Source organism: Sturnira hondurensis, unplaced genomic scaffold (assembly GCF_014824575.4).
Source record: "Sturnira hondurensis isolate 20B ecotype Veracruz unplaced genomic scaffold, ASM1482457v3 Scaffold0011875, whole genome shotgun sequence".
NCBI lineage: Eukaryota > Metazoa > Chordata > Mammalia > Chiroptera > Phyllostomidae > Sturnira > Sturnira hondurensis.
In genome coordinates this window covers 86407-107388 of record NW_028084506.1, presented here as the reverse complement: position 1 = coordinate 107388, position 20982 = coordinate 86407, and the positions used below count along the sequence as shown (strand labels likewise).

At 41.7% G+C, this 20982-nt stretch overlaps 1 protein-coding gene across 1 annotated transcript in view; it reads left to right on the top strand.

Moving 5' to 3' along the window:
- Positions 1-20982, top strand: part of SH3RF1 (SH3 domain containing ring finger 1) — a 153587-nt gene that overhangs the window by 100427 nt on the left and 32178 nt on the right. Inside the window, exon 5 of the mRNA XM_037060403.1 lies at positions 15878-16180. Coding sequence (XP_036916298.1) covers positions 15878-16180 — 303 coding nt within the window. The remainder of the gene's footprint in view (positions 1-15877; positions 16181-20982) is intronic.

Sequence of the window (20982 nt, the reverse complement as noted above, 5' to 3'; positions counted from 1 at the left end):
TGAACTACTTTAGGGCCCAGGTCATCCTGAATGTAAAACAAGCTGTGTCACAAAAATTCACTTGTGAATGATTTTCTGATATCTTGTAAACATACATTTACATCTCCATCAGTTACCTGCTTTTGCATTTTCACAGCACTGCCCCAAACCGCCCCCCGACCCCCACCAGATGTTTTGAGAAGATCAAACGTGATAATATATCTCAGAGTGTCTGGCACTGCTGTGTCTCATGTATAGTGGTTTGGAGCTCAGAGTAGGCTGTGACTCAGCGTGTGCCAGAGTGTAGTCGTGATCAAATAAAAATCTCACCACCACATGCAATGAGGGAAATGAGTTCGGAATTGAATCCCAAGTCATCAGAGAAATGTCTCTGTTTGCCACAGGCTTGTCAGCAGAAACTATAACTCCCCTTCAACCCCTTGGTCGGCTTTGGTGGTGGAAGAGCCCAAGGAACGTACTTGCGGCAGAAACTAAACCGGGTGGTCGTCGGGGTAGGACTCCGGACTGGAGTAGATTCTTTGGGGTCAGAGGTTCGCATTAAGCGGTGGGGTGAGTTGAAAGGAGCTGAGCATTGAGGCAGGTAAAGAGAGAATCGAGGGGGAGGGCTGAGATAGTGAGAAATGCTACTGGAATGGATGGCCCTCTCTTCCGGTCTTCGGTTGTCCTTTCTCTTCTCCCTCAGCTTCCCGTAACTGTGGACTACAGCCTCTCCCTGTGTAAGCATAGGTCATCAAACGGCGGTAGTGGTGTCATGACTTGCAAACAAATGACCTCTTATAAAGTACAAAATTCGTCAAGAGAAAGTTGGTTGAGGGGAGTGAGTAGGGGCAAGAATGGCTGTATAAATGACCTTGAATTCTGTCCCTTGGAGTCTTTGTTTAAATTTTTCAGATAGCATTCTCTTACTTGGATCACGCTCACTTTTTGCTTCTGGGGATTCTCATCAGATTCTTTCCCCATCCCTAATGGCATAGAGCACAGGGGGCAAACACGAGGTCCACGGGCCGAATCCTGCCCGGCACCTTGTTTCTACCCAGCGGCAGCGCCGAGCTCTCACTTAGCTCAGAGTAAGGAGTAGTTCCATTTATACAGTCCTAAAATTACATTTGGCCCTTTGAAGGCGACTGTGAGGCTGATGTGGCCCCGGTGAAAATGAGTTTGACAACCCCTGCCATAGACATTGTGGATTCTGTTCTGTTTAGACAGGATCTTGCTAAACTTGAGCAAGTTGAAAATAATGAGGGGTAAGAGTTTCTTGGAACAACCCAGGGAATTCTTGAAGACACCATGCCAAGGGTATGTATAAATGAGTATATTTGTCAAGAACTGAATGCAGTTAAAAAAAGAAACCTTTGTTCAAAAATACCAGTCTTCCACAAAATAAAGGGGAAGATTTTAATACCCTCAGTGCTCGGAGCTGACTCACCCAAGTTCTGCAGTCATTTGGGTGAGGAGATGTGATTCTTAGCAAGCAAAAAGTTTGAAGGACAGAAGTGCGAAACGTCGGATTTTGGACATTTTTCAAACATTATCGTGTATTGTAGGCTTATGATACACTATAAATTTTCATTAAGTTTATCATTTTATTTTGATTTCTAGCCATTTGTTTAAAATACCACTTGCCCAGTTTAAACTTGCCCAGTTTTTAAAAAAATAGCCCTGGCTGGTGTAGCTCAGTGGATTGAGCGCTGGCCTGTGGACCAAACAACCATGGTTCGATTCCCAGTCAGGGCACATGCCTGGGTTGCAAGCTAGTTCCTACAAGAGGCTAGTCCCCTCTTGAGGGGACTCACAAGTGGCAACCATACATTGATATTTCTTTCCCTCTCTCCTTCCCTTCCCCTCTAAAGATAAATAAAATTATTATTTTTCAAATGTATTTAGCAGCTTGCTCCTCTGCTGTAGGTACAGTAAAAACAAGCATTCCTGACGGCATGTGCCATGAAGCAGGCCTAAGAGTCAAGTACGCTTAGTCTTTAGTACTGCCAGGAAGAAGGGCCACATGTCTCGTTCTTTAGATTTCACTGGAATGGCACTTCTAACAGACTTGCCCTCACCACCTTACCTAAAGTAATCCTTCTTCCTCTACTTTCTATACTTGACCCCTAAGGCAGTGTGGTCATGGGGAAAAAACTTGGACTCTGAACCCAAATGGCTGGGATTCAAGTCTTGGGTCTGCCACATACTGTCCCGAGTGACTTTGGTCCTTGTCTCTTTATTTGTGAAATAATAGAACCCCTTCACAGGGTAGTTAATTCCAATGATGCTTATATGCAGTGCTGGCACCTGGGAAGGGCTGTGTAAGTGATCACTGTAATTATCACTTATGTTGTTGTTATTCCTTCATTGCACTTTTTACTCTCTGTAACTATTCTATTTGTGAATGTGGTTACTGTCCCCCAGTACTCCATACCTCCATTAGGATGTGAACTCCTGAGGCCAGCATCTTGTCTTTCTGGTCTACCTTGTTCTACTGAGGTCCTTGTATGGAATCTTCCCCCTTGTAGTCTCTCAATAAATGTTGGTTGAATGAATGAATGAGCAACCTAAGAGCCTTCTGAACTTAAACCAAAAACAAATTGGTTTCTAGATGTTGCCAACTTTTACATTTTTTCAGCTGATATTCCCATCATTCACCACCTAGGCATGTATTTTATCATTCATTTATCTTCATGCCATCTCAGGAAGTTACAGTCCTCAAAGTCAGGTCTCTTGTGTGACCTTAGGGAGGTCTTTCAAAAATGAAGCTGGGCAAATGTTCAGTAATACCAAATTTAGAGTTTTTCCAGACTAGGATGCTGGTGGGTTATTTTGGACACTCTGGGGATTAGATCATGGGGCCTCTGTCTTTTATCTCTAATATAGAGAAGTCTCCCTGATACTTTCAAAGGTGCATTTTCAGCTGCTTGAGATTATTTCTTTGGTTAGGGCAGCCTTTCTGTCAGGGAGAATCATTTAAAAAAATAACTTTATTGAGATATAAATGATATGCAATAAACTGCACATATTTAAAGTGTACAGTTTGATGAGGTAATGTTTGTTGTTCTTAACTTTTAGAACCAACCCACAGACAAATCTTTCGAGACCTTCCTAGGCGTAGGGGATGGAATCGTGTTGCCAGTCTTAAGGGAAAATCACCTGTGTGAGTCTCAACCAGACTGAAGGGTGGGAGTACAATTTCCAAGTTAGGGAATTGGGCGATGTCATCTGCGTTCTAAGGAATAAGAAATGGAGGTTTAGGTATGCAGTTTGAAGTTGCTAAGGTGACTCAGAGGAGCTAAGAAGAGCAATGTTAACTTTATTTCTTAACTTGAAGCCTTTGTCTTGAAAATAATGATAGCAGAAGCCTAAATAATACTCTTATTTAATAATCAGAGTTAATTGAACTATATGAAAAGATATTCTATCATTTGTACTTTGAATGTATTCTTTTTCTTTAAAATTAAAAAGTGATATGTTCAATTGATTGAAATCGTTTTTATTAAACATTTTGGGGAAAGTTGGAAAGACAGAATTACTATATTACTTAGCATCCAAATCCCACCCCCCCTTTATTTCTGAAGTAAATTAATTTTTATAAAAGCAGTTTGGAGAAGTTGTTGAAAAGTCAGAAAGTCAGAATCACTATGTTGCTTACCACTAACTTTCTCCTTCAGTCCTGAAATAAATTAGTTTTTTATAAATGAAAGTTGGAGATATCATTAAGAAATTAGTGAGGGAGAATTATCCCATTTCTTAGCATTGTAAGCATCTTGTATTCACCTTTAATTCTGACTCACTTATACCTCCCAGCAGCATTTTTTAGCATCGTGGGCTGTGTCCCGCGGTGCAGGTTTTCATCTCTTCTCACTGTTATCAGCTTGAGGCAGGTCATTATTGCCTCTCGTCTGCCACAGTGATAGAAGGAAAAACACTCTCTGGCTTCTGAATTTCTAAGGGCAAAGGCAGGTCCCCTCTGGACTCCAAGAACCACTGCTTACCATGCATACAGCTACAGGCAGCTGGACTAGACTCAGTCTGAAAAAGGGTCCTTTAGATCAGATAAGGAATTTTATTTAGGGCAGTTTATGCTCCATCTGTTATTCAACAGCTTCTTACTAATTTAAGAGTTTCCTTTTGTTTTCCATTAGGAAAACTTCAGGGAGCTGAGAGTCTAAAGATCAGTTAATGTTTATTGAGTTCTCACTGCATGAATGGACAGTTTCCGGGGCTCTGGGTGGTTTTATAGAACATAAAAATTCAGGTCTCCTGTAGAGCCTTAATCAGAGGCCAAGGATAATGACCAAATCGTGTCTAATGCCCACAGTGACTCCCCAGGGAACCCTCAAATTCTTTAGCCTGGCCACATTCCCCTACACATACCCAGAGCCCCAGCCACGTTGCTCTGCTGATCATTCCTGGGAAATACACGCCTTGGAATTGCTGCCTTTACAGCTGACCCGGGACCGGTCTCTGTACCTGTATCTGTGGAAAACTCAACTTTTTTCTAGGTTCTGATGAGCACTCTTATTTCTCATGAAGTCTTTCTTTCCTAATTCTTTTGTGCAAAAACAAAACAGAACAGAAGACAACACAGAATAACCCTCCCCTTGCTGTAAACTTCTACAAAATGCTCAGTTTGTTACCATTCATGTACATCGACACATGCAAAGAGTATAGTTCTGTGTGCAGGTGATTTGGTGTTTTCCTGTGTTGGGAGCCAAATCTTACATAAAAGTATTTTAAATTATTCCCAGAATATAATTTCCAGAAAAGTTGGAGAGGAAGTAAATAACCCTTAGTCCCATCACATATAATTTTGTTAAATTTCCTTCCATTCTTCTTCCTTGTGCTTTAATGATATGAAATGCATGGTTTTGCCTTTCTATACATTATTATAATGCTGCTAAACAGCAGTTTCTATGACCGTGTAATAACTATGCTAGTAGCTAAACCATAATTTGGTTAATTATTTTTTCCATTGTTTAAACAAGTTAAGTGTCTCATGTGGAAATCCACGCCCAGTAATTGAGAAGTGAATCTTGGTCTCTCTCCATCACTGCCCTATGCTCCTTCACTAGCCTCAGAGCACATGCAATGCTCGTGTTTGTAATGTTGGTACAGAATCACTCTTTATGTAAAGCTTCCCTTAAGAATTGTGTAGCACATTTTGATTTTCTCATCAGGAATAATGACAAATTTTCAAGTTCTGACACTTAAAAGGTTCATTTTAGTTGGTGCCCAACCAGGGACACATACACACAAAAATTAATTTTCACAAATTATTTCATTACTCAACAGTTTCAGATATCTGAGGTGGTCTTTTTTAAGGAAGAAAATCACAAATTAATTCGAACCTTAATACTTTAAGGTCTTATAAATGTTGTTTTATTTTAAAAATGTTATATTGCTATATACATCCTCAATTTCACTAGTAACTAAAGGATTTTTTTAAAGATTTTATTTATTTACTTTGAGAGAGAAGGGAAGGGTGGGAAAAAGAGAGGGAGAGAAACAGCAATGTGCAGTATATTGACCTATTGCCTCTCATGTGCTCCTAGGCGGGCGCTCCGCCCGCAACTCAGGCATGTACCTTGACTGGGAATCAAACCAGCAACCTTTGTTTTGGTTTGCCGTCCTGTGCCCAATCCACCAAGCCACACCAGCCAGGGCTAGTAACTAAGGTTTTAAGAAACACAGGAGGTTCACTTTAATTAACCCAGTGCTAAATCATGTCTGTATCCCATGAAGGAAACTGAATCAATATTCTGTACTAGTCTACACTGTTGTGTACATATGCAGCATATAATAACATGAACAGATGAAGCATCTTAATTATTGAACCAATAGGGAACAGGTTTCTCTGATGAAAGAGAATGTGTTTCAGGAAAAATTTTCCTAAGTGTTGTAAAATGACATTGCCTTTTATAATAGAGATCAGTAGCGATGTACCTATTAGGTTTCACAAATGTATGGAACAAAATTTTGGCTATGTGCTGAGAAGAAGGAAGGTTTCGAACAGAAGTATGGTGTCATGGTCAATACTCAGCATTCTCTCTCTATGCCAGATTCCTTGGTGATCGCCCCCTTACCCATGTCCCTTATATCTGTCTGTCTCTCTCTCTCTCTCTGTCTCTCTCTCTCTCTGTCTCTCTCTCTCTCACACACACATACACACACACACACACACACACTATTTAGGTACCAGGGCAGGAGAACTATTCATTCACTGATTTATTAACCAATTACACATCACTATAGAATTTCTGTCAGTGTTTCATTTTACATTGACAAAGTTTGGCTTTGAATTTAATGACAATTCCGTATTCTTACCTCCGGAGATATATGTATATTTCTTCTATAGTTCCTACATCTGGTAATGAGGTCCTTGAAAATGAATTGTGTCCGTGGAATGTATCTTTTTGGTTTATAGACGTTTGTTTATGGTGTGCATTTGGTGAATAAATACCAAATAGAAAGAAGCATACACAAAAGCTAGTGTATTGTCAGAGCTTATAAGCATTGAATTGGACTGAGCCCAATTTTTAAATTATTCATTAGTCTGTCTCTTCAGCAACATAATTAGAATGTAGCTCTATTTGTTGCTTCAGAGGTAACAGATTACTTATATTATTGTTACTGCCTGTTTAGCCTTAACGTTCAGGGCAGAGCTTTCCTCTTTCTTAACATCTCTTCCGCAGTCACTGTTCACAGCCTCTCTCTCATCTGGGTGGATCAGGTGTCCCTCTTCCTCTGCCACCTCCTCCCTCCCAGGTCTTTCATTGCCAATGATTTGGTCACATCATATATATCTCTAAACTATGTTCTTTGGCTGCACTTCCTGCCAGTTATGGTTCTACCCCTTTCCTTCCTTTTCTTGCCAAAATCTTCACAAGAATCACACCCGCCCACACTGTCTCTGCTCTCTTTCTCCCCGCGTTTAGCCTTCAGCCCCTGCGGTCCCTGAAGTTGCTCTCCTGGCTGCCACCAACTCACAGCCTTTTCTTAGCTCTTGTTTTGTTCTTTTATCTTCAGTGGCATCTGCTTATCTATCTATCTTTCTTCCTTGCTTTCTCTCTCTCCTTCCTTTTTTCTTTTCTTTATTTTCCCCATAAAATTAAGCATGGTGACCACCATTCTTAATCTCCCTAAAACTCTGCCTTGTTCACTCCAGGGTATTGGCTGGGTGGTTGGCCTGGGAAACTTGGCAAGCTCTTTCCATAGTGTGAGAGTTCTAGTGCCTTTTGCTTTCCCTCCTGCCCCTGCTTTCTGCTCCACTTTTTCCTCCCGAAGTCAGAGAACACCAACCAGTTTGACCCCACATGACTTTTATGCATGGCTTACAGAGTGATTTTGTTTTAATTAGTTGTTAAGATGGAAAACTCGGAAGATTTTACAAAGGCCTAGATCCCTTGCTTTTCTTAACAAACAGACAAAAATCAGCAGACACTGGCAAGCAGCTGCCCTCTGAGGGAGGGCAGGCGCTCCTCAGTCCACTGCAGTGTCCTCCTCTCCCTATTAGTCTGTCTGGTCTTCTTCACTCATTGAGCTCCCCTGCTCAAGCCCTGCTGACACGTGAATTCACACCTGCTTCCCTCAATGTTAGGAATTTATAATGCTATTTCCTTTCTTCATGAGTCAGGGGGCTGTTTCTCTGTTTCCTTCCCCCTGCCCACCCATTACTGTGCCTAACTTTGACAGTCACTCAACATTTGGATGAGGGGAAGACTCCATTGGGTTTGATTCTGGACCTGAGGGCTCTATACTTGACACAGAGGTCAAGAGGTCAAGAGGTCACTTGAGCATGACCTCTGTGGGGTTCAGAAATGTGATTTATACTTTAGATAGGCATGAAACCTTACAGATCATTAAGTGTAACTTCATGTTCCATATGAGAAATAGCATACACATACAGGGTAATGTGACGTGCCCGAGGCAACAGAGCAAATGAAGGTCTGGCTAGAACCCCTCAGTGAATAGTTGAGTATAACTCACATTCACAGAGCCCTTTATCCTGTTCTCATTTCTACCTGAGGTATGCAGAATTGACATTACTGTACCCTCACCATTTCATACAGCTGCGGGAGCTGAAGCCATAGAATTTAAGCCATAGATTGCTGAACTAGTGAGGGCAGAGACCTGACTCCAATCTAGACCTTTGAAGTTCAGGGTTTTCCCCATGGTTTTCTCTGCCAGTTCTTTATTCAGCTCTTTAAGCTAAAATATGAAGGCTGTTTGTGAAGTGTATCCTCCCTTTGTCCCTTACATTTCAAAATCAGAAACAGGAACAAGAACATTCTAGTTTATTTATTTATTGTTTGACAACTGGGGCCAAAAGAAGTGGAGAGAATTAAAATAAACCGTGAGCTGAGTAACCCAGTACAGTGAGGCAGTTACTCTGCAAATCCCTTTCCCTTGGCAGGACACCCCGAGGGTTGTGTTGTGAGCCTGTGTTTCTCGCTGTCTTACTGCCAACAGGAGTGACCCCTGTTGTCATTACTAGTGAGCGGCTGCAGGGCCCAGGAGGCTGCAGAAATGTGGCCTGTGGGAGGTCAGGAGAGCAGTTTCAGTCCTCCTCTTGTTGACATAAGAAAGGTCCAAACCTGCAGAGAATTTCATGAGTTTATTTGAGCCAAGCTGACAACTGCTAGGAAGCAAATTTCAATGGATTGTGAAAATGCTCTGGAGAATGGCTTTTTTACAGCTTATTTTACACGTTAGAATCAAAGTTGGAGACGTAGGAGGGTTGCATGAAATTCATGGGTAGTATATTAACTAAGGGGGCAGGAGAGAACAAGATGGGGAAACCTCTGAGACTGGATAAAGAGTGAAACAGAGAGGCATGCTCCTCTTTTGCGTTGGGGAGTATAGGATAGTTCATCATTACCATTTGCAGCACGTGGAGATGGTATTCGGAGAGTAAGATAATAACAAGAGTTTGTGATCTCTGCTCCAGTGCGAGGCTGTAGCCTCAGGGGTCTACAAGAGGGGAGTACCCTGGCATTCCAAGGGTATGTCACCACAGGTGCAAAAAGACAGCACCCAGCCTCACTTATGGTACAGGCTGACTTTTGTCAAGGAAGCTACAGGCCTAGGGTTGACCACCTGCCACGACCCACTTATAGTTAGGACTTTTTAGGTTCAGACCATCCTGTGTAGTTACTTTCTCTCTCTGAGCAACTAGGGCCCACTATTCAGGGCTCCCGAGTTTGTCAGGTTTGGTTTGTGGCCCTGTTTTCTTCCACACTTTCTAAGTTCTGCACAGTATTGTGTTTATTGAGCTTCCAGATCTGGCCACCCTGGGTGCCTGGAGTCTCGACTGCTCCGTCCCATATGTAGGACCATTAAGCATTTGAAATGTCACTAGTCTAGATCAAGATGTGATGTAAGTGGATTGCAAAGACTCAGTGCCCCTCCCAAAGGATTATAACTATCTCAATAATGATTACATGGTATAGTGATAGTGTCTTGGATATACTGGGTTAAATAGAATATAGCATTAAAATTCATTGTAGTATTTTTATCTTTTTAAAAATATGGCTATTAGAAAACTTAAAATTACAATATGACTCATTATATTGGGTTAGCCAAAAAGTCCGTTACATTTTTTTCCTGTATGATGGCTCTAGTATCTCTTAATTGTCTTTAACTTCATTCAAAATAATTTTGTTAAGTTGTACTGTGACAGCTGTCATATCAGCATGCATTTATTTAAACATCAAAATTGGTGAATTTTTGCGCAGCCATTTTAATACTGAAGAGGGAAGAAAATAAACAACATATTTGACATATCGTGCTTTATTATTTCAAGAAAGATAAAAATGCAACTGAATTACAATAAAAGATTTGTGCAGTATATGGAGAAGTGTATGCTGTGACTAATGGAACGTGTCAGAGTGGTTTGTGAAGTTTCTTTGTCCTACAAGAAACTTGGTCCTACTCCATTCTGGCCAAGTAACTCTTTGCTGTGGGGCTGTCGTATGCCTTGGAAGATGTCTAGCAGCACCCCTGGCCTCTACCCACAAGAGGCCACTTGTGGCAGACAGCCCACCTACTCAAAATATTCAAATTAATAAAGTTATCAGTGAAAATGAAAACTGTGTCTTTTTTACAGAAAAAAAATGTACTCAGACTTTTGGCCAACCCAATACTTCAACTGGACAATGCTTGACTCAAGGCAGCCCTTTCTTCCTTCCCTTGGTAGTTTTAAGAGAACATTTTTATTCTTTTTTTTTAAAAGACTTTATTAGCTTTCATTTTATTTTTTTAAAGATTTTTTAAAATTTTATTTATTTATCTTAGAGGGGAAGGGAAGGAGAGAGAGAGAGAAATATCAATGTATGGTTGCCTCTCGTGCGTCCCCCTCCAGGAACCGGGAACTGGCCTGCAACCCAGGCATGTGCCCTGACTGGGAATCGAACCGCGACCCTGTGGTTCGCAGGCCCGCGCTCAATCCACTGAGCTACGCCAGCCAGGGCATTTTTATTCTTTCAACAAATGTTTACAGAGGCCTAAATGGAGCTGCTACCAGAGGGAGGGTTTGGGATCAATTTAAATAGACTCCCAAGTAATCCCCTTCGGTCTCTCTAATTATTCCTCTTCTGTACGGGCAGTCCTGGATTATAAATGAAGACTGAGTTTGCTTTTGTATTTAGGTCATCCCAAAACAAAAGGCTCTTTCCTAGATTGCAGGGAAGAATAGAAGAATAATGGAAATACAAATTCCTCATCACCATTATGTGGAAAACAATTTGCAAAGGATTATAATGTGAGGCGACATAGTTTCCTTCCTTGTAAGCCGAGGAGAATGGCGTGACTTCCCATCGCTTAGCATTCGTTCACTGTTTTCTGCAGTGTCGGGTTCTCTGGAGAAGGCACACTGGGCCTGGCAGTGCAGCCGAGTGTTGGAGCACTCCACGTCTTTCTTTCTTTTTTACAATTAAGTTTGGGGGGGGAGGTAATGACATTACATAGAAATCAAGCATAGGACTTTGGCGTACAGCACTTAAACATGGCTCCGTGAAGGTGGCTTTCCCAGCCCGTGAGGAAGACATGGACCGTTGGCGGAATGTGGCGGCGCCGATGGCGCAGCTGCTGAGCCCAGCTGGGGGGCAGCACAAGCCCCACCTTATTCTTCACATGAAACCAAAGGGTCCACGTGGTTCAAACACTGAGATGTAGAAAGAAAGAAAAAAGGGAAGGAAGGCAGGAACCAGAAAAAATACAAGGAAAAAAGTGATTTTCTTTTTAAAAATGATTGTGGAATAAAAATTTTAAAGCACGATGTTAAATTAAGATGCCGTAATGGAAAAAGATTGATAAGTTTGGCACATAATATAAAAATATATGTATAGCAAACACATATCAAGTTAGAAAACAAATTGAAACAATATTTTTACTTTGATGGATATATATATATGCACATACATATATACATATATGAATATAACATTAGAGAATGATTTATATAATACCTAAAGGACACATAAATCTATAAGAAAAATACCAACAACCTAACACAAATGTGGATGAAGCTTGAGAATAAGCAAATCCTAGAAAAAGAAAATAGATGCTTAATCTCATTAATAAATAAACACAAATTAAAACAGGTTTTCTTCTTTAACCTCCAACTAATAGAAGTTTTAAAATTATTGATAACACAATACTACTAACAATATAAGGAAACAGGCCATTTTACACACTATTAGAGGCGATGAAAATTGACCGTTTTGGAGTTCAGTGTAACAACATCCTTCAAAAAAATGTTCTAAGCTTGCACGTCGAGCTCACAATCTCACTTTCGGAAGTGTACCCTGCAGGCGTGCCAAGATGTATGGTGGCGTGTCCACACAGTGGGGCAGCATACTCTGAACCCGTCTATTGAAGTGAAAAGATGTTCATGAGATACTAGAGGAGAGAATAGTGTGTGCTGCTTGTGTTAAAAATAATGAAGGAGTTGCATATTTAGCAACAGCTACATGGGAAATATGTGGAAGGCTATATTACTTTTATAAGATGTATTTTAAAATATTTGCCTTCTATTGAGAAACTGTTAGGTTCAGGCACTCCAGTGGGTTATACATTCCTCTGACCCAGGGTTTGTAGTCTCTGCTACTCAAAGGCTGGTGGCTGACTCATCTCTGAAGCTTCATTTAAAACACTGAGTATTCATGCCAATTCTCATAAAATTTTTTGTTCTCTTTTATAAAGGCCAAATTCTCTTTAGCAGAGAGGATAGCCACACATTCAAAAATGTTTTGCTATTTCTAAGTTCCTTGTTGTCTGTATTATTTTGTCGGTATTTCCTTCTGTTTATACTTGTGATAAACTCAAAGACTGGTTCTTTCTCAATTTTAAGATTTGCCAAAAAGGGACATTGTAGAGTTTTAAGATCAACAAATCCCACTTGTCCGTGCTTTTAGCTCCTGTGTCCTGAATTTTTCCTTGTATCCAACCTAAATCTTATCAAATACTCCTTACTAAGTACTTGAAAGAAGGTATTTTAGGATATAAATTTATTTTGCAGGTGATGAGTGTACTCTTCAACTTGAAGGTCATGTCTAGATAAATGTCATGAACAGCCTACACTACTGAGCTCAAACATTCATAGATGAACTTTATCAAGATCCATTGGAAACTGTCAGATCTTTGCTTTCCTGTTGTTACTCCAAGTTAAATTATACTTACAACAAAAGCCTCCTGATGTTTCTGCTTAATTTACTTACTGCTTCCACCAAATAGTCCCAACTTCACTATTTTCTTTGTAACTTATAGGACAGCAAATAGTGTTCCTTAATACCAACCTCTGCTTCTTTAGAAGAACTCTAAAGTAATTTAAAAATACAACAACATTCTTCTAACAAATACTAGCATCCATGTGTAAAAATGAAGTGTAGGATAGCTATACTAGCCTATTTAGAGTAGAAATAAAAGGGATGAAATGGGAAAATGGACAATATCTGTTTAAAGTGAGATCCTCATACATCTGGGGAGCTAAAACAGACAGAAAGGTCCCTGGCTCCAACTTGCTGATGTCATAGCTGAGGAAGCTGCCATCGCGAGAGGTCTCAAAGTGAAGGCTGTGCTCTTCTGTCTCTGGTTGGCTGGTTGATCACACCACGTGTCCACCTGCGCACACATGCTTCTGCACAGAGACTGTATTTTTCTAAACATGCCAGTCCCGTGGCCCAACAGGTCCACTTCCGGACATATACCCAATATCCACCAAAGGGCATGCACATGGACATCTGTACCATTATTCATGGCAGCATTGTTATTTATAGCCAAAATCTATAGGAAGGAAGGAGAAAGGGAAAGGGAGGAGGGAAAAGAAGGCAGAAGAAGGGAAAAGAATGGAGGGGAGGGAAGGGGAACCCAAACATAAATCAACAATGGAATGGATAAATAAATCGTGGTATGTCCATGCAATGACACATTACACAGCTATTAAACAGAATGACTATTCATGGAGCAATGTGCATAAAAGCATATTGTTGAGTGAAAGAAGCCAGACATAGGAGATAATGGAGGGCATTTGTGTTATTTATTAGTGGTCCCTCAAGGTCAGGGGCCACTTCTTTGCATCTGTAGATCTCTAGCACCCAGCACGTTCTCTGGCCCATACCAGCTGCCCAGTGTATGTTTATTGTAATGGAAAGTATATGGTCTAGAAAAAGACACCAGGGAAGTATTTCTCTATTGAGAAAAACAGCAGGAAATATAGGGAATAATGATTAATTTTTCCGTTGTTTTTATGAGAGCACAGCGTATGGAAACCTGAGATATTAACTGTAACTGACACTTGGCTAGGTATGACCATCACTAGATGTTGGTAATATGTCAGAATATTTCAATACAGGTGCTGCTAATGGAGCCTGTGGTTTGACTCCAGGATTAATTCAACCATGAAAGCAAGCAGATGTCATCGTTTCCTCTGTTCATATTTTAGGAAGTCTTCTCAATTTCTTCCCCTATTTCTTCCTCTGCAATGCAGCAGAAGTGCTGCGGAGTTAATTGGTCCAATTTTAGCACACTGATTGGGTCATGCTTTTGAGGATTTGTGACTTGGGGGCTGAATGAGCTTCTGTTGGAAGCAGGCTTTCTCCTGCTCCTTGTCCTCTGGCCTTGCTGAGTGCACCAGTCCTTCATCTCATTGAGATGAGATGTCTGGGCCGAGGGGAATGGAGTCGTCTTCTGTCTGCTTTGATTTCAGACTCCTTACACCCGGCTCGTGTGGGAATGAGGGCCCTACCACCACATGGTTTGCTGAAGTTTATTAGCACTCCGCACTGAGGTTTGGGCAAGTCCCACCACCACAGAATAAAATATTACATTGATTCCTTGAGTCCTCTGATTCTCTTAGGGACCAACCAGAAGCTGGGATGGCTAGACCAAGGTGAGATTGGTAAATGCAGGATCTCCTGGTCCGATGCCATCATAATGTTACTGTAAGACCACCCTTTAATACCATCGCATTTCTTCATCCCTACACACACGCGCGCAAAGAGTCATGGTTCTTTTTTAGTGTAATTATGATATTCCTGCCTAGTATTCCAACTTCTCATGTGGAGGAAATCCTTGAAGTCTAAAGGAAAGGTGTGCTTGTGTTTGAAAAAGAAGTGCCCTACTAATTAGAGGTCAGACAGGCCAGATGAATTCGAGTCCTTGGGGGAACCTCAGGGACAAACTGTTCATCAGTTTGCAGTCGCCTCCAGAAGCGCTTGTTACTTAGCTGCCATTCCCACAGCTTCGTGAAGAGTCCCTTATGCCAAAGCAAGGTCACTGTTAAGCATTGACCGACAGGATTTTCACTTTTCTAGTAGGACATTCCCATCAACAGGATGAAAAGGCATGGATGGTCCTAACCATTTAGGTGCATGAAAAACAACATGTGATGATGATATTTTATCTAAAGGTATTTGTGAGGTGCTGAGCATTCAGCGTTGTGGAAAAAAACCTCTTATTGTTCCTGTTACCCAAAATAACCTTTAAAAAGTTTGTTTTTTTTATCTCGTGTGTTTTATGAGAGGTTGAATTGTGCTCGCTGTTCTCCAGTTTTTGTAACATCTAGGTAAGTTATAAGCAGCTTGTTTTCAGGGAAGCTATCCATAGTCTACCCCAGGGAAACAAAAACCCTGTGTTCATTCCTTTCTTGCTGGTGTTGTCAGCCCCGTGCACAGCTTTTGACCCCTTGGCCCCTATTTCGTTCACACTCAGGCAACTTTGCAAAAAGAGGAAATTAGCTTGCCAACAGGACTTGAATCTCATGTTTTACCCTATTGGGATGTAAAACTTTGGCACATATAAAAATAACTGACACAGTGACATGACAAAAACATATCGAGTTCCTACCATTCTTTTTGTGAGGCTCCCCCAAATTTATACAGAAGTATGTTAGCTAACCTCCATGATATCATTCTTCATCGTCCTCCTCATTTTTACCAAGCCCCAAAGTTGTGCCTTCAATGCCCGTTTGCACTCTGAGCAAACACCCAGCTATTGTCAGACAACAGAGTCTTCAGGCGGACGGATGCACCTTTTTTCATTGCTCTTCTCTGAGTTTCATCAGTGGACTGAGATAAATCTTTCTTTGTTTGTTAGTGGCAAATTTTAAAATTAGGTATTTTGAAGATTCTTGGAGAAAGATTTTTTTAACCTTTGTAGTCTTGCATTGGAATTGTAATAAACAATAACTGGACTTAGCATCTATCTGTGACATAGATGCTACAAGGAAATCCCAGTGTCAAGAGAAAACGTATCTCAAGTGGAAAAAAACACGCATACTTGCCTATGCAAATTTTAAGGTGGTGATGTTAAACTTTAGATAAAAGTGTGTTGAAAGTCAGTCTCAGTGAGTCCTGGAGAATCGTCTGACTTGTGTCGATTTGTTGGTCTGCAGTTTAACTCAGCTGCTAAGCAGCTGATAGAATGGGATAAGCCTCCTGTGCCGGGAGCTGACGCTGGAGAAGGTACCTCGGCAGCAGCGCAGAGCAGCGCTGCCCCAAAGCACTCTGACACCAAGAAGAACACCAAAAAGCGGCACTCCTTCACGTCCCTCACCATGGCCAGCAAGTCCTCCCAGGCGTCCCAGAACCGCCACTCCATGGAGATCAGCCCTCCGGTCCTCATCAGCTCCAGCAACCCCACCGCGGCCGCGCGGATCAGCGAGCTGTCCGGCCTGTCCTGCAGTGCCCCTTCTCAGGTGAGTCCTCGCAAGGGCGTGGGGAGAGTTGGCCAGATCTAGTCACCAACCAGATTTGTGTGTGTGTTCACCAGCTGAAGAATATCGTTCATTTTAGCCTGCAGAAGACAGCAGCTTTCCAGGGGAGCAAAGCCTTCCTCGTGTTGTGGGTGGACAAATGGAGAAATAACCTGAGTGTGTTAATCCAGAGCTATTCAGTCATTTTCAAAGGAAATTAAAAAGTGATTTATCAGTTTCACTAAGCAATCCCTCTGTTTTATAGAACACTGCTTTGGGAGACCCTGGCAACTAAAACTCTATCTCCATCCAAACTGAAGCTGCTAAAGTCAGAGCTCATAAGGGCTGCCATTGCCTACATCAGTGTAACTTAACCTTGATATTTGGGTCCCCAGTCAGAGTTATAGAAATAGGGCATAAAGAAACATTTAACTTAAGTCAGAAATCAGACTAGCATTTTAAAAGCTCATTAATTCATCGTCACTTTGGACTATCTTAAAAAAAATAGCTATGCATTTTTCATGTGTTAGTAAAAATGCTGAAGATGATCGGGAACATTGATTCATTCATTTGGCAGACATTTACTGGGTGCCTCATTATAGGTTCTCCATGGAACTATGTGCACCCAGCAAAATACTGGGGTGGCCAAAAACTTCGTTTGTTTTTTCTGTGTGATATCTCTAGAAGTACATAGTTGTCTTTAACTTCATTTCAAACAGTTTTGTTAGATTGTATTGTGACAGCTGTCATATCAGTATGCATTTAAAAAAACGTATCAAAATTGGTGAATTTTTGGGGTAGTCATTTTAATATTGAAGACGGAAGAAAATAAGTGACATGTGTGGCATATTGTGTTTTATTATTTCATTGGCATAAAACACAATTGAAATGCAAAAAATGATCCGTGCAGTGTATGGAGAAGGTGCTGTGACTGATCAAACATGGCAAAAGTGGTTTGAGGTGGGGAAAAGAGGTTTGGGAAGTTTCATGCTGGAGATTTCTCGCTAGATGATACTCCACAGTTGCATAGACCAGTTGAAGTTGATAGCGATTATATCGAGACATTGAGTACAATCAGTGTTATACCACGCAGGACATAGCTGTCACACTCAGAATATCCAAATCAATAAAGTTGTTGGTGAAAATGAAAAATGTGTCTTCTATCTTATGGAAAAAGCTAAACAGACTTTTTGGCCAACCCAGTAAGATAGAGGACTTCCCTGTTTTTTGGCCTTGACTCTGGACTGCAGCTCGAGCATGGGAGAGGCGCTTCTGTGGGCATCCGGTTAGAGGACAGCTGTGTTCCTCTCAACTCGTGGGCCAGAAAGCCTGGCTCAAAGGGGCCTGCCGCAAGTGGGAGAAGTTTCTTTGAAGTCTCATGTTCTATTTTAAAAATTCATGCAGATTTTATATTCTACTCTGTAGTATTAATAGCTGTGGTTTGTAATCCTTATTTCTTTTTAATTTATTGGTCTTAGAGAGAGAGAGAAACATTGATTTGTTGTTCCATTTATCGGCACTTACGCATCCATTGGTTGTTTCCTGTATGGGCCCCGACCAGAGATTAAACCCGCAACCTTGGCGTAGCAGGAGGACATTAACCAACTGAGCTAGCCAGCCAGGGCGATAGCTGTGGTTTTTTTTGTTGTCTTTTAAACCATACAAGTAAATTTTTTTCCCTTAAAGGAAAGAAAGAAAAAGGAAAAAAAGAAACCAACACACGCAGTCCTTATTCTCAAGGAACCCGCACAGTTTAATAATATCTGCTTCGGAGCACAGAAAAACTATTTACAACATTTTTTCATATTCCTTGCTAATATTATTGAAAATTACTATCTTCAGACTCATTTGTTTGACCCTGCTCCTTTACATTCCTGCTGTGGGTTATGAGTTAACTGCTTTCACACTCTGAAGAGAATTGCATTTTGTTGGTGTCTTTTAGGTGGTAGGGCCATGAAACCTTTGATCTTCTGAGGGATTTAGGACACACATGCACATGCACTCCCACACACACACTGCACTAGCCCATGAGGGTGACGAGGGCAGTGGTCTTCACTGTGTTCACTGGTATATCCTAAATGTCAGACAATAAGCATCATTGATAGAGCACGAAGTACCAAGTGTGGTTGCTGTGGAAAGGTTCAGAACAGGAGGTTTTTGGATCAGGTTCTGATGGAGGAGGCTAGTGAAGATAGCCATTCACAAATAGAAAATCGAATCACTTGAGTGTGTTTTTAGTGACCTGCCAACATTTTCATGGTGATTTTTTTTCTCAAAGACTTATTTATGTCTTTACAGAGAAGGGAGGGGAGGGAGAAAGAGAGGGACAGAAACATTGATATGTGAGAGAAATGTCAGTTGATTGCCTCTCACATGCCCCCAACCAGGGATCTGGCCTGCACCGTGAACAAGTGTCCTGACCAGGAATTGAATTGGTGACCTTGGGGTTTGCAGGATGAGGCCCTGCTTAGTGAGCCACACTAGTCAGGGCTACAGTGATGTTTCTTAAAATAAAAGATAAGTTTCTGCTAAGAATAATGGCAACTCACAGTGGGAAATTGCTTTAAAAGAATGGGCAGTAATCTTTTGGCAGGAGGGAAGATGAAAAGAGAGGAAGATAAACTTAGCGTTTGTATCTTCCGCAGAGGACGCGACAGCCAGGTGTGGGCATGCCTGATGCTGCTGCACCAGAGCTGGGAATGAAGACTATAAAAGTAGATCTGTTTTTGTTTGGGTTCGAGTAGCTTAGGAAACAAGGCTCTTTCTGTGTTCCATTAAAACAGTTCCCCCTTCAGCCATTCCACCCTCCTCCCGTATTCTGATTCGTTCTGTTTTCAGTGGTAACGGGTTGCCTCGGGGAGAAATTATTTCTAGATGAGGATGGGAGATGTTTGAAGTGCTGCCTGGCTTCTCCAGCCTAGGTTTACAGAAAACACTACTCATCTGGGGTACTGGGTACGTGGTGGGAACCACAGTCCACAATAAAGCAAGGAGTGTGTGTCGCATGTGTGACAGGCAATCACTCCCCTAACCATGGAGGGGATGTGGAAAGTGGCGCTTGTGAGACTGGTTTAAATAGGGCTCTCTTTTCCTTCTGCCCAGGAAAGGACTGCTCAGTAGATCTGACTGAGGCCCATGGCTGAATGTGTCTCTTGCTATTGACCTGATTTTGTCCTGCTTTACTTTAATTAGGCTTGGTTGCATTTATTTAAAAACCCAAAGTCAGGGCCCTAAAGAAGTGAGTGTTCATTTTTCTCTCACCAAAGCGAGAGCCGCATACAGGCAGTACAGTGCTGGTGTGCTGATGCCTTCCAACTCACCTTTTCAGCCCATGGCCAGGTCTTTGTCTCTGTGTTTCTGGAGGGCAGTTGGAGATCTCTCTGGACCATCCAAATTCTAGGCAACGGGATGGGGAGATGAACCAAAGAAAGGAGCAAAGGGCTTGCATGCTATTTTATTCAGTGACTATTGAGTGAAGACTGAACTTTCTAATACATAAAGTGAAAGGTTATTTTACGGGCTCTGCCGTCCAGCTGGGCCATCAGAACAGATGTGCACAGACGTCTATGATTGACACCTGTAAAAGCCCAGGATGCCAACACCTGTGATATTTTTTTTAGCCTTTGCCAGCTGGAGAACTGATTCATAATAATTGAGTTCTCGTGGCACTTTTTTTATTGCCAGTGGTTTCAGAGAAAGCAGGAAATTCACCCACTCCTTCCCATTTGCTCTCCCCACCCATTTCCCTTCTCTGCATAGTCCTTTCTGGTAGGGGGACCCACCTAACTTGCAGTTCCATGGGAAAACGATGAGCACGGCATGCAGTCAGGTTGTCCTTCCTCAGGGCATTTATTCTGGACATGCTCACCTCCCGCCACTTTTCTGCTTTTCGTCATTCTTTGCTGACTCCCCTCTCTTCCTTTAGGAGCGCCTCTGGGTTGAACTGGTGATTACAGGGTTCTCTGTGTTCGGTGCTTCACTCCTGTGCCTGTGATGGCAGAGACGCCAGGGAACCTCTGGTCCAGAGATGTGCGGGGATGTACTTATCCCAGACTGTGAGCTTATTAGCAGCTGATTTTCCTGATTCCCGGTCTGGGGCTTTTAGAGAAATGTTAGTCCACAGTAAGGTCTTTCTTAGATGTTTGTAGGGCCAGGCCCAGGGAGCTGTATTGTGGTGGGTTTTCTTCTGCCCCCAAATCTTCCCTAATAATGGTACATGCTTTGAAGCGCACTCCATTGTATCTTCTAAGGAAGATTATCTTTTATGTGGTGCCAACTGTGCAGGTGTCCGTGGAGTGTGTATATCAACATTCGTTGATTCAGTGGCCTAATGAAGGCCATTAGGTTTTATTCCAAGAGTGAAAGAACAGTTCTTCCTTATATCCAGTGTTCTTCCTCTTACGAATTGATTAGAAATAGACTTTGATTCACAGAAGAGACAGAAAATGAGGCTTGAAGAGAAACATTTGTTTGCGGCACTGCTGGAATCTGCTTAGGTTCAATCCATATATGAGCTAACAGGTACAGGTTAGCAAGTTTAAAGGGATGTGGATTCCATGTATAATAGAGATTGATTGGTGACAATTGAGTTATATTCTGTGATGCTGGATCTCCCGGCCCTGGCAGGGGCTAACCCAGTGGGAAACTGTGAAGGTTCCTTCAGGCCCTCTGGGAACCAACTACGCTCGGAGCTTCTCTTTGTCCCGATCATCTTTTTCTTAATTTGTGGGAATTGAGGAAACCATGTTTGGGATTAAGTTTTTATTACAAAGAGCCTAGCATTTTTTGATGTAGCGTTGTTTCCA